At 47.8% G+C, this 13,611-nt stretch overlaps 1 protein-coding gene across 3 annotated transcripts in view; it reads left to right on the top strand.

Annotated features, from left to right (window-relative positions):
• The window catches only part of Kif26b (kinesin family member 26B), a 512,864-nt gene that overhangs the window by 38,372 nt on the left and 460,881 nt on the right, over positions 1–13,611 (top strand). The window contains exons 1-2 of one of the 3 annotated variants that reach the window (XM_004626828.2): positions 63–739; positions 1,515–1,916. The exons of 1 other annotated variant lie outside the window; for it this stretch is intronic. In XM_004626828.2, the coding sequence (XP_004626885.1) occupies positions 677–739; positions 1,515–1,916 (465 nt within the window). In that variant the 5' untranslated portion in view covers positions 63–676. Of the gene's footprint in view, positions 1–62; positions 740–1,514; positions 1,917–13,611 lie in introns of those variants that run through there. One more of the 3 variants, XM_023710226.1, reaches the window with a different exon arrangement.

Raw genomic sequence — 13,611 nt, 5'->3', positions numbered from 1 at the left:
GGGCTCCACCGAGGCGCGGCCGCGGCTCCCGAGGTTGCGAGCTGCACCCGGGCGCACGAGCGCGCGCTGACCGCGCCACGGGCCACGCAGGGCCGCCCCGCTCCCTGCCTTAGCGCAACTGTCAGGCGAAACGGGCCGGCGCATATTGGCTCGGCGACACGCCGAGGCTCCTCCCCGAGTCTGGATCTTTATATTTTGGGAGAATTTCTTTGAACTCCGCGAGCGCGGTGAAGGAAGCAAGTTCCCACCGCCGGCAGCGCAGACGGAGGCGCGGCGCGGCCAGGGCTCGCCCATCTCCCGCGGCCGCCCTGCGCCCGGTCGGCCCCTGGGGCTCCCGGCGGAGGAGAACGGACTGACTTGGCTGAGGGCGATGCCGGTGATCTGGACGTGACCGTGAAAGAGAACGCGTGCCTGCATGAGGAAGGAGAGGATGAAGAAAATCATTATTTGGAGAGAAGAATAAACCAGCTACTCCAACCCTTTCTGCAAATTGGTGCTATTACTTCTGGGTCCATCTGCTTTGATTCTCCCGAACCCCCAATTAGAAAATCTTAAGTTGAGGGCCCAGGGACAGCCCCCCTGCAACGGGGGAGGGGAGGGGACCCTTCTGGGTTGGCAGACCTTTTGGATGTAGCGTTGGCGAGACATTTAGACGCTCTCCTCTGCAAAAGGCACCATGAATTCAGTAGCTGGGACTAAAGAGAGGCTTGCGGTCTCCAGCAGAGGCAAGAAATACGGGGTAAGTTGTGACGGGCACAAAAGCGGAGACGCGTTACCAGGGCCACTGGGCGTGGGGCTCCCCTTCCAGCACGCACGGCCAGCGCTCGGCGGCTGGCGCGGAGGCTCCCGGCGCGGCAGTGCGTGCGCAGAGGCGAGTCCGCCGCCGGGACCAGCGTGCCGCCCGACTCTCGGAGGCTTCCCGGCCTTTCGTTCCTTGCTTTCTCTGCATGCCTAACTTTTGCCCTATTCCTGGACTTCTAGGCAGTTAAGCCGGAGGGAGGGTTTCCCACGAATGCCTTGCGGTTCCTAGATCGTTTCCTTGGAGCAGGAAGGTCCTTTGGTTTACTTGCAGCGTCTGAGGGGCTGTACCCTGAATGAATTAAAAAAAAAAAAAAAACCCAGAAAGCACAACCCCCCCGCCCCCCCCCCACGGGTAGGTGTTTCAGGATCTGGGACCTGGGCTCCTGCTAGGGTGCGTGCTGGGTTCGAAAGCGCGGGGCGCTGGACGGATGGGTTCGCTTTGACGAACCGTCCACACCCTCTCCAGCTGGTCCCTAGCCGATCCCCAGCAAGCCCATCTCCTGTTCCGAGGACTCGTCGGCTGGTGAACGGGTCACTCGTCGGTGGGGCCTCACTTCAGGACCATTACTGAGACCGATGCAAGGATGGAGGCGCGGGGTTTGGCGTAGGCGAGAGCCGGCGCCCGCAGATCCTTGGTTGGGATGGCGCCCCCTGCCCGCCGCAGCTCGGGGGCTCAGAGTCCCGCCGCGCTGCCACCGCGTGTCTCCCTGCAGGTGAACGAAGGCTGCTCGCCCACCAACCCTGCGGCTCCTTTCTCCCCGGAAAGCTGGTATCGGAAAGCGTACGAGGAGTCGCGCGCGGGCAGCCGGCCCACCCCGGAGGGCGCAGGCTCGGCTCTCGGCTCGTCGGGGACCCCGTCCCCTGGCTCGGGCACCTCGTCCCCCAGTTCCTTCACCGGCTCCCCCGGGCCCGCGTCCCCGGGCATTGGCACCAGTTCGCCGGGCTCTCTGGGCGGCTCGCCGGGCTTTGGCACGGGCTCCCCGGGGTCCGGGAGCGGCGGCGGCTCCTCCCCCGGCTCCGACCGCGGCGTCTGGTGCGAGAACTGCAACGCCCGCCTGGTGGAGCTGAAGAGGCAAGCCCTTAAGCTGCTCATCCCGGGGCCCTTTCCCGGCAAGGTGAGTGCCAGGCCGGGACGGTGGGCGGGTGCCCTGGGGCGCTGAGGAGTCCTGTCCACGCGGGGCTGTCGCACACTCCGGGGATCCTGCTCGGCGGCCAGCCGGCCCGGGTCCCTCGCGAGGCCCCAGAGGGACAGTGCCCAAAGCTTTAGGCTCTGGGTTCTCCAGGGACGCCCCCAGGTGGCTCATCCTTCTGTCCCGCCACTGGGGACGTGGGTTGCTCGTTAGCCTCCCCCACCCCCATCTGTGATCCTTTAGAATGTCAATGGGGGCAGTCACAGCAAGCTGGGAGTTGGGAGTTGGCGTTTCCCGTTGCTTATTACAGAAGCAGAGATGCACACTGGAGAGCCAGCATTGCCCCCTTAAGGTACTGTGTCTGGCGGAGGAGGATTAGGCGGAGCTCTCCTGCCCTGCTATTTTCTGGCTCGGTCCGCATGCAGCACGTTGGTCTTCCATAGCAACCCTGCCCCGCGTCGTGTGCCCGGCCGGCCGGGAGCCCCCAGAGTGCACGACAATGCAATCCTATTTGCACTGTTGGGTCCAAGTACTATCGAATGATAATATTTACTCTTCCACTTCAAAGAGTTTTTATCAGCGGTTAGAGAGAAATACCAAGAAAACAGAAGAGTGCAGTGGAGGTTTCTGACACTTTGTTCAGTGGCATTTTCTGGTTGATATTTCTGTAATTTTTGAAATGAGATATTGTGATTTTCAATAGTGGGATTTAGGAATAACTGCATCTGCTTGCCTTCTCTGCTTACCCAAACACACACGATGCTGTTTTTATATACGAGGTTAAGTTAAACAAATACCCACAGACCGGTGTAAAATTTAAAATGTGGGAAATCACTACCAGGAGAATTGGTTTTATGAATCCAGAACTTATCTCACGAATAATTAACTGGCGGGTTGTTGTAGCAGTGCCATTTTTGTACTTGAATAGTAAATCTGCAGGATGCCCCAAGAATAAATCTCAGAAAATCTGAAAGCTTATTTTATCCTTGCACGGTAGACTCTGTAATTTAACAGTGCTTCATCACTCGCAGATTTATTTGCTGTTTCGATTATTCATCAGTATTCATTGATTTCCTACTCCATTTAAGTGACTGCATCAGGTACAGCTTGGAAGATAACAGGTACATCCATCTGGTCAGAGAGCTTATGTTCTTCTGAGGTATATAGACTCAAATCACAAAATGCTGTTTATAATTTATTCACATTGGCACTGAGGGGCATGAAGAAGGACGAGTATGGGGCCATGGGGTTGCATAATGAGACCGGACCATCTGATAAAAATTTGAAGGGACTTCTGTTCTTAAAGATAGGTAATATCTGGTATTTGGCTATCCTGATAAGTTGTGGCCTAACAAATTACTTTTGAGTGTTCTTGAGAACCTATTATAATAGGTTATGTTGTTGAGTGCTTCTCATGTACAAAAGTAAAACAAAACAGACTCCTTTCATTGAAATAGAAGAGGGGGAGGAAAATCTGCAGGAAGCAGCAGCAAATGTTGCAGCTTAACTCCATCGGCATGATTTATGAGGTCACGTGGCTAACTACATTTTGGTTTTTGTTGAAGCTGCCCAAAATTCATGTACAGTATGTATAGGAGGCCGCTCAGTACTGTTGGTTTTATTTGCATGGTGAAATAAAAGTGATGCTGGGGAACCCATTGGATTGTTAGAGCACAGCACTCCTGTCCCAATCCTTGGGCTGTCCCAATCCTTGGGCTGTTTCCTGACTCACAGTGATCCAGGGACATCTAGAGCAGAGCTGCCAGTCATGGGGACAAACACTGGAGTCATTGTAAGTGCATACTTGTGTGTCACACTACAGTTGCCTGAATTTTATATGGGGAGCACCTCAGGACTTATCCAGGAGTCACAGGCGCTTTGGATGAGCCCACTGTTAGTCAGGAGATGTGGGGCCCCAGGTTTGGCTACCAATCTGCATGATTTGGGGAACAAGAATTTTAGGAGGGTGTGTATATACTTATACCCTGTAATTAGCTACAGTTGCCATTGTACCTTTAATATTTGCAACATTTAAACTAAGGGATGCCAGTTCTCATATGCACGGTGGGTGGTGGGCCTCGTGACTGGGACATGAGGCCTTTCTTCTTCCTGGTGCAGGATTTATGAGCAAAGAGTGGACTTCGTTAGCTCTCAGGCATTGAAGGAGTTAAGTTTCATTAGAACAAAAGATGTCATTGTGATTCCAACATGTAATTTGCCCTGGAGAGCGAGAGTCTGGGAGATAAAGACATGTTTTTGAGGGATAATTAGCAAAAATCGTCTTGTAATTCACTTAAGATGCTCAACTCTATGGTGGGGAATGTTTTTTCCAACAAAGTTATTAAATTCTACTAGATGGCATTAAGTCTCTTAGGTAGGCATTTGAAAGTCAAAGGCAAAATAGTCTGTTCAGGAACCCGATTATTTTAGGATAGATTTGGTTTTGGTTCTTTCTGTGCTATTGATGTATTTGTGACATTGGGTAAAGTCACTTTTTCTTTGTGTATTTTAACTTTTCTTTTCATATCCCAGTAGAAAAAAATATTCAAACTTTTACCTTGTCATGGGGAGATAGCTCGGGTATCTAAGCGCCTGCCTGACAAGTGCAAGGACCTGGGTTCAATCACCACACGCTGAGCCGGCCCTACGCCAAACCGGCTGCCAAAATTGGGCATGGTGGCACACACCTGTAATCCCAGCACTGGGGAAGCTGAGACAGGAGGATCACTTCGAGTCCCTGCTGCATAGTGAGATTCATTACCAAATAAACAAACAAACAAACAAACAAACAAATAAATAAATAAAATTAGCTAAAGAAAGGCTTGAAAAATGTTTTGTTCTTTAGAAAAAGACATGAGGGTCAATAATTGATAGCTAAAGAAGGTTCTGTAAGACTTTTCTTATAGAACATGACCTAATTGCAGGCTCTACTTTCCATTTGGCACTTCCCAAATGTCATGCTGCTGTGTGAATGCACCTGCTACGCCCATTTGGAGATAGGAAGCCCACTGAATTCCCCTGATTTTACCTCTGGGATGCTTGGGTGGGGGGTGGCAGGGTGAGGTGACTCGTTGGCCCCTAAATTAGTTGACTGGCTCCGTCTGGTAGCTTGAGAGTTCTACCTTATTCCGAGCCCTCACAGGAATTATGGCGCCCCTGAGGACAGCTTCATAGCAGAAGGCAGTCCCACTTGGATGGAACCAGGTGGGAGGCCATGGTGTTGGCTGAGGCAGCCGACACAGCTGTGGATGGAGCCCAGAGGATGGGATGATGATGGATTTAGGGTTCCATGGACGGAATTGGAGTCTTGGAAAAGAGAGGGAGAGTGGAGGTAGATGGCATCAGGAAAATTTTGTTGTTGTCAGTATCAAGACTCAAATGTAGAAGTGACAACTGTAAGTTCACATCATGATGCTCTGAATTTTTTTTTTTTTTTTTCCCAATAACACCTTCCCTGGGTGAGGAGAGATTTGTGCCTGGTGGCAGACTGTAAAACATTCTGGTTGACTTTTATTACCACAGTCAGTAAAAAAGTGCTTACTCGGTTTATATCATTTCTAGGGCTGGTAAGTAAAAGTGGCCAGACAAAACGAAAGAGCGTGGATGTGTGAAGTGTTGGGACTTTAGGTGAGGACAGTCCTCTTACCCATTGTAACGTTCCATTGTGAACATATAAAACTATTTCATGTCTAGTGGTGAGTGTATCCTTCCTGTTTTATGGAGTTGGGGCACTAAGCCAGAAATAGAGGCCAAGGAACAAATGTCTCATTTTTTAGCTAGCCTAGGTCATTCTGGTATTTCTGACAGAACTTCTGAATTGATGGTGTAAGCCCTAGGAAACGTCAGCCCGAAGAAATTCCCCTGAGTAGGAAGCAGTGCTCCAGGTTGGCAGCAGGTTATCAGACATCTGTTCATTTCCATATCAATAGAAGAAAATCTTCTTTTATGTAGAAAAAGTCCAGAACTGTGTTTCTGCCTTTTTTTTTTTTTCTTTACAGTCACATATTCTGAGTCCATTTATGTCCCAGAAATATCAGCAAGATTAGCCAGACATCCTGCGAAGGGTGGCCAGGAATCACAAGATAAAAGAAAGGAATGTGTCCTAGGGGTTAAAAACACCAAACGTGGGCTCTAAATAGCCAGAGCCCAAGGAAGTCTAGACTTGGGCAGATATAAATACATATTTCTGTATTTTGCTAGCTCCAAAAGAGAGGTATGGAAAATAACTCTATTCTAAAGATCCCCCAAAAGGTATCTTGAAACACTTTATAGATAGAAGAAATAGACATTGGATTGAAATTATTTATTAGTTAGGAGGGAATTTTACTTGAAATTTCCTCCCAAGAACCTATTTGAAAAAGCTTCATTAGATGCATTTTAGAAGTATTTTAGATAAAGGAACAGCTGAGAGATGGTATCAGTAATGAAAAATTCCTTCAGCATAATCATTTAAAAATTTCCAGAACGTCTTAGAGTTTATAAAAACATTCCCAGCACACCAAGTGAACAGTAATCTCCCCTCTCAGGCTTAGCATGATATGAAACAGCTACAGTGCACTCCACCAGACTTTTAATTGAGGAACCAGCAGGGTCAGTTTGTGTAGTGACTTGATTCTCTTTGCAAAATCTCTTGGCCTGCAATCAGTTCTTCCATCCTCATTGTGGATGGGATTATTGTATTAGAAATGTGATTTCTCAGTGGCTGAGGCTGGCAATTTGTTAGCGTTTGGAAGGATTAAGACAATTACAATTTAGGCCGCATCAGTTAGTCTTTGGCCTGATATCACAGATCACGTCATCACCAGCTAAAAATGGTGATGAGGGTAACACCAAGATGGTAGGAAACGGCCAGTGGTTATTATCCGTGTGTGCCAGGCGCTAGACCAAGACACGTACACACACCTCTCGCACACCAAATGAAGATAAACAAGGTATTTTTTCCACTCTACAATTCCAGATGTCTGGTATGGTTGATAAGAAATCTGAGCACACTTCCCTCAAAGCCCCTGAGGGTCACCATCAGTGTGACTGTCTGAGAGACCCCTGCCTAAGGATGAGGTCATTGTCCGGTGGGACCTCCATTTTACAGGACTGGGGAGATGGTGATGGAGGGAGACCATCAGATAGGGGAGATCATCAGGATTCTGACTTGAGTCATTTTCTTGACTGGAGCATAATGGGGCTGAGAAGGAATTTCCCTCTTTCTGTATTCATTCAGATGAGACACTGGTCAGTCCTCTGCATAGAAAACCCTGCCCAAGGGGCTCTGTCATGACCTCCTGGGGGGAAGAGCCCTGCCCAGACTCACAGCGCCATGCAGCTGGGCCACCACTTCCATGCCCTTCTGTCCCCTAACACATTGGACATTGTGGCTGGCACCTCGGAGGCTTCCTGTCTCCTCTCAGGAATATAAAATGCAGTTTCTCTTTAGCCACTTTCTTAAGTCACAGCTATTTATCAGTATCTTTCCCCTCCTTTTATGCTCTTGTTGTGATAAAGGAATACTGGTTAGCGTGGGTTTCCAGCTGGTCCTTACGTCCATGATCTGAACCATTTATCGTGAACCATACCATGTAGGTGCAGAAGGACTTGGAACACATCTGTATTGCTCAGTAATTTTTGGCATATTGATCAAAATAGCAGATTAGTTTATAACACATCATCTTTCTTGCCATAGTGTTTGGATCTGCTCTACCATTTGCAGGTTTTACAGGAATTCACTGTTTTCTCTTCTGTGTCTTTTTTCAGTATTTAGCTCTCTGATACATTGGAAGACTATTTGGGTATATAACAAAAAGCATATACTAATTTTATCCTTTCTAAGTATTTCATTAGTTGTCTCCAAATACCCATCTTTCCTTTACTGATTTGATATATCATCATTAGCATAAGCCAAATTCATACTTATATTTCCACAGAGCGGCTTTGTATATTTCTTACTAATTTTTTTCTCAGATAATGCCTTTTTTTGGTAGTGTGAACAAAGTCTTTACTTCCATTGTCTTTTCTAGTTGATAATTACTTATGTGAAGATTGATTCATATGTTGATTTTACTACTACAATTTTTTAAAACAGTATTTGACTTAAAAACATTGTCTTCAGATAAAAGTATCCTTACTCCCTTTCTTGATTTTGATCCTCTAATGCTTTTTTTGTTTATAACATTGGTTAATACTTCTAAGATAATATTAAATGGTAGTGATATAGTAGGAATGTGTGCTGTGTTTTTCTATTAAGATTTTGGCTTTTGGACAAAAGTCCATATTTTTACAAATTAAGAAAATATCAATTCCTATTTTATTCATTGTTTTTAAAACCAAGATTGGATGATGTATTTTTCCAGCTATGTTTTAAATAGGTAGGGAGAGGGGCCGGGGAGATGGCTCAGTAGAGTAAGTGCTTCCCTGGCAAGGGAAGTGCGTCCCTGATCTGAGTTCATACCAGTTCTGCTCCCCCCCCCAAAAAAAAGTAGGGAGATGGTCGTGGGATTTTTCTCCTTAGATTTGTCAGTGTTGGAAATTAATCCTGGTATCATTGAATTCATTTGGTTGCAGAACATTGTAAAAATGTGCTGAGTTCAGTTTACTAATATTTTACTTATTCTTTTTACTGTGCTATTTGTGTTCCAATAGATATTTGCAGTTCTCATTCATGTACCAGCTGTAGAACTACGCCAAAATATGAAAAGGACTAAAATTCCCACCCCGGAGCAAGTCGCAGTCGAGTGTTAGAGACAGACAAAAAGTGTAGTGGATGAAGTGCCGCAGCGAAGGGCGCGCTGCCTGCAGAGAAGCTCAGACAGTAGAGCGGCCCTGGCTTAGGAAGGTGGAGTGGGACAGGACCACAGTGAAGCCCGGACGTGGAGACAGGGAGCAGGAAGCGAAAGACACGGGGGTTATGCACCCTCAGCGCAGTGTGTGTGTGCACATGGGAGTGATGGGGTAGTTGTGGGAGAGAATCAAGGGCTGGCAGGTGAGAGTGTGGACTTCGTCAGCAGGCAGCCAACGAGGTTGTTCAGGAAGAGACAGATGTGATCGGATGTGCGTTCTGAGAGAGGGCAGGCTGCGGGCAGTGGCGTCCTGGAGTCCAGCTGTGAGGACTCCTGGTGATTTGTGTGGATCAAGCAGACTACTAAAGCAGAGAAGATCTGGAAGATGTTGTGTATAGAAAACCCCCAGAGGTGCTGCCTGAGATGGGGGGCAGGAGCGAGAGCATGTTCTCCCTGATTCCTGACGAGGACAGTGTGGAGGGACTCATCAGTTAGTTACTCAGGATCAGAATACAGACGGTGGCAGGGCTTTCAGTCTTTGGGGTGTGGTTTTCAGGGATAGATCTGGTAACGAAGCCAGTTTGGGCTGCCCAGAGCTTGAGGTAGAATGGCCCAGTGGGCCCTGGGGCGCTCAGGAGTGGGTTGAGAAGTGATCTGGAGGGGTTCACATGGAGAAGCTGGTAGAATTAAGATGGGATGAGTGCCTCTTGGGTGTCTGAGGGCAAACCATGCCCAGTGGAGCCCGAGGAGCCAGTAAGACAAACCAAGAAGAAAGGGGTAGGAAAGAGGGAGCAAAAAAGGAGCAAATTGTCTCATGGAAGCCAAGAGAAGCATGAGGTGCAAGGGCAGGGAAGGCAAGAGGGCCAAATCTTAACGGGAACAAGAATGCAGGGACTGAAGTGTCCACCGGTTGGGCAAATCAGAGCTCACTGGGGATCTTTGAAGAGTTTCTGGCCCTTTGGAGAAAGGCAGCCAATGCTGGGGTGTCCAGGAGTTTGTGGGTATGTGAGGACATGGAGGCAGTGTTGGAGTCATTGGGAACCCTAAAAGCTTAGGAGAAATTCATCTTCTGAACTCTGATTACCTCAGATAAAAACCTGGAGTCTGCAGACTGGGTATGGAGTCAGGCTAACGGCGAGCTTAGACAAGCCACTGACACTTTCCAAATCTGGTTACTGCTATCTACCCAGTGGGGCAGGGACAGCATCCCACCCTCGGGTGGTGCGGATTAAGTGAAATTGCAAGACAATATTTAACCATCACTTTCTATTACTCCACGCGCTTTTCAGCTCATTAAAAGGCTGCTTCCCTTCCATTGCTTCCCTCCTATTTCTAGAGTTCTGACACCAAAATGGAGAGAAAGGAATGGAGTTGGAGAAAACAGAACCCTTCAGCTCTTTCTTGTCCTGTTCTTCGTCTCCAGATCAGTAAGGCAGCTTGTACTCCTTGTTCATTCTTGTGTAGCGTCACAGAAGGTTGGACAGCTCAGCTGATGGAAAGAGCTACTCCGTGGAGCTGAGTGCCATGAATATGGATCGAGAGGCTTTGTCACCGATGGAAATCCCTTCCTAAGCCCTGCCCTTCTCACAGGACCCCAGAGAGCGCCGCAGACTGGCATTTGGTGCTTGGGGCTCTGGTGGAGGAAGGCGGGCAGATTTCCTCAGTGACTGCGCATCCGGCGTACAAATCTGCGCGGTACGGGGAGTCGGTACGGGATGTCTTGGTCCAGTGCAGGGAGCTGAAGAGGTGGCCTTCGGATCCAGTTTTGTCTTTCTCAGACAGTTTTCTTTGCTGGTATGCTTCGCTGATCCCATTGCGTCCATTCTGACCAGACCTCACAGAGCAGTCCGGATGCACGTAGAGGTGCCGCTTCCTCCCCTCACCCCCCATGCTGCTTGCAGCGTGTATCAGCATTGAGCTTGAATTGATGTGGTAGAGAGGGCCCTTATCAACGCTGGAAGGGGGCTGCTGGGTAGGTTTGCCCTTCTGGGGGAAGAGCGGCTTCGGAGCTAGGCTGCACTCTAGCTGAGTAGTTCATGAGTGTGCTAGATTAGGTTGCATCTGAGGGGTTATTTTTAATCCTCTTTTTATTGGAGTCTAAGTTCAGTACTGTTGCCCGCTGTAAAAAGTTCTTGAAGTAATTTTAGCTCTGTCTGTTGCATGCTTCTCAAATCTCGAACCGTTCTTATGTGCAAAATTGCTGTTTACTTTCAATTTTTTTGTTTGAGCCAAAAATAATAAGTTAAAACCTGCTTTTCTATCACAAGGGTGATAAACATAAATTTTAGTCTAATAATTCTCTATCTCATCTGAGTGATGTCTGAGATTGCTAATTGCTTATGGAAGCCTTTTTACCCTGCAAGATAATATAGGAACTTAGCTTGAAATTTGTGTGTGTGTGTGTGTGTGTGTGTGTGTGTGTGTATGTGGTACAATTTTATCATTTTTTAAAAAGCTTTTTTAAAAAAATGTATCTAGCACAGGGCCTACAGGGTCTCACTACACAGTTTGGACTTGTAATCCTCCTGTTTTCAGCCTCCCAAGCACTGGGATTGCAGATGCGTACCACCATGCCCAGTCTCAAACCCTGTCTCAGCATGCCCCGGGAGCAGGGCCGGCACAGCACACTGGGGATGAACCTGGTCCCTGTGTCTGCCTAAGCAGGCAGTTTAATCCATTGAGCTATCTGGCCAGCCCTCAATTTTGTCTTTTAACTAAACGGTGATGAGCAGCCTGCTTTCCCATGAAACACTTTCACCTTTATTTGTGATGGCTGCTTTCTTAAGGATTGTAAGCACTGCCTCCCTCCCCCATGCCCTCTGACTGGTAGCTCATGCAGCAAGGGGAGACTTATGTATTAATGGATTAGAAGCCAAAAACATAGGCAATACTGAAAGCTGTAGAGCTGTCTAACCGAAAGGTTATGGAGAAAGTAAACAGTCAACTTCGGGCAAATACCGAGCAGTCACTATTTTTTAAGCAAAATAGTCAGCTGCCTCCTTTTGCAGAAGTAGAAAGATGTCTTGGTCCAGTGCAGGGAGCTGAAGAGGTGGCCCTGAATGCCTTCCCTGTGGTCACGTGGCTGGGAACTGGAGCACCGCCTGACTTCTTATCAATTAGGCAGTGTGGCAATGAGGTCAAAGGGGCAGGTAGGGGAAGGAGAAGGAACAGAATAAACAGAGGGGTAGAGATTCCCAGTTTTAGGATTACCTTGAAGTCTGGAAGCAGAGGTACTGTCCAGCCCCCAGTGTCATCAACATTGTGACCTTAGGCAACGCACCAGCCAACCTGTGCTTTGCTTCCCTTTCATTCTGTCCTTTGTAGTGCTGGCCTAGGGTGGAACCCAGGACTTCGTGCTGTTCTAGACCTGTCTCTGTTTTGTGAGCTAAGAGGCTGGGGGTTGGTGGGCTCTCCACTGTCCCTCAGGCTGGGAATCTCTGCAAAGCTGGACAGAGGCCCTAAGGCTTCAGACCCCCATTCCTCATCCCCACAGTCCTGAGGGATGCGCTGGACAAAATCCTACATGGAGTTCTGGCTGAACCGAGTTCTGGCTGAATAGAGTCTGAGTCTGCTCCTGGGCAGCGCAGCCATGTGGCAGGACTTCCCGACAGACTTGTCAGTCCACCCTGGGGAAGGTCCAGTGATGCGTGACCATTGATGGATCTGTCTTTGCAGTCTGGATTCTAAATTGAAGGACAAGGTTTTGCCTGTTTGTTTCTTTTCTTTCCGGTGCTCAGGATGGGACCCGAGACCTCAAGCACACAGAGCACACACCCTACCCTGGAGGTGCACCCTAGCCCCTTCCTGTTTTTTAATAAAGCTATTCGCTTTGCCATCTTCTGTGTTTGTAAGCAGAAATAAACTTAGACAAACAAAAGGACAGTTGGTTTTATGAAAGCAATTTGGTCGCGAGTGTTTGAGAAGTATGGCCTTAGAGCGAATTTAGAAAGAAGTACTGTCGTTAGTTTTATTAGGCATAGCTGCCACGTTGTTCAGGAGTTTGTACAGAATTCTTTCAGGGCAGAAGTACAGGAACACCAAGATTCCAAACATCATATTCATCATTCTTGAAAAACAAACCAACCAACCAACAAACAAAAAACTCCATTGAAACTTTCTTTTTTTCTTTTTTTGCGGTACCAGGGATTGAACTCAGGACCTTGCATTTGCCAGGCAAGCAGTAATTCTACTGAGCTAACTCCCCGGCTCTCCATTGAAACTTTCTGCAAGCCATTTTGCCCCTTTTGATTTCTCTTTTTCCTGCATTTAATAATTTTTTATAGTGTTTAGATGTGTAATCTCCACTTTTATTTATTTATTTGTGGTATCAGGGATCAAACTCAGGACTCGGCTTGTGAGGCACGTGCTTATGCCGCTGAGCTATCTCCCCAACCCTGTGTTTAGATGTATTAATATAGCACATACCAAGACTCCTGTGATTCTGTGGTCTGGGAAAAGAGGTAGCAGGTACTGCCAGCTGGGCCTGCGAGGTCAATTCAGTTATTATTGATTTTTCTTTTCTCCTTTATCACTAGCTGGGGTTGGCTTGTAAGCTTCTTTGACCTATCTGCTTCCCTAAATTTTATTTCTAGTATGATCCTTTATGTTTTCATCTAAACACAACTGGGGGAGTTCAGAGCTTCATTTGGCTTTTATTAGCCCGAAGCCCTAAAGCACATTAAGATTTGGGGCAAATGAAGTTAAGAATAGGTACAGAGCCGCAACTTGTTAGCCCTCGCCTTTCCACAAAGCTCTCTGCACAACCTCTGCTGGAGTGCAAAGAGAACAGTTCTGCCACAAATCCAACCAGTTCGGAGTTCTGTCTTTTTTTTTCTTGGTGGAACCGGGGATTGAACTCAGTCCCTTGAGCTTGCCAGGCAAGCGCTTACTCTACTGAGCTATTTCCCTGG

Source organism: Octodon degus, unplaced genomic scaffold (genome assembly GCF_000260255.1).
Source record: "Octodon degus isolate 3935 unplaced genomic scaffold, OctDeg1.0 scaffold00017, whole genome shotgun sequence".
NCBI classification, from domain to species: Eukaryota; Metazoa; Chordata; class Mammalia; order Rodentia; family Octodontidae; genus Octodon; species Octodon degus.
Note: the sequence above shows the minus strand (reverse complement) of the source record. Positions and strands in the feature narration are given on the sequence as shown.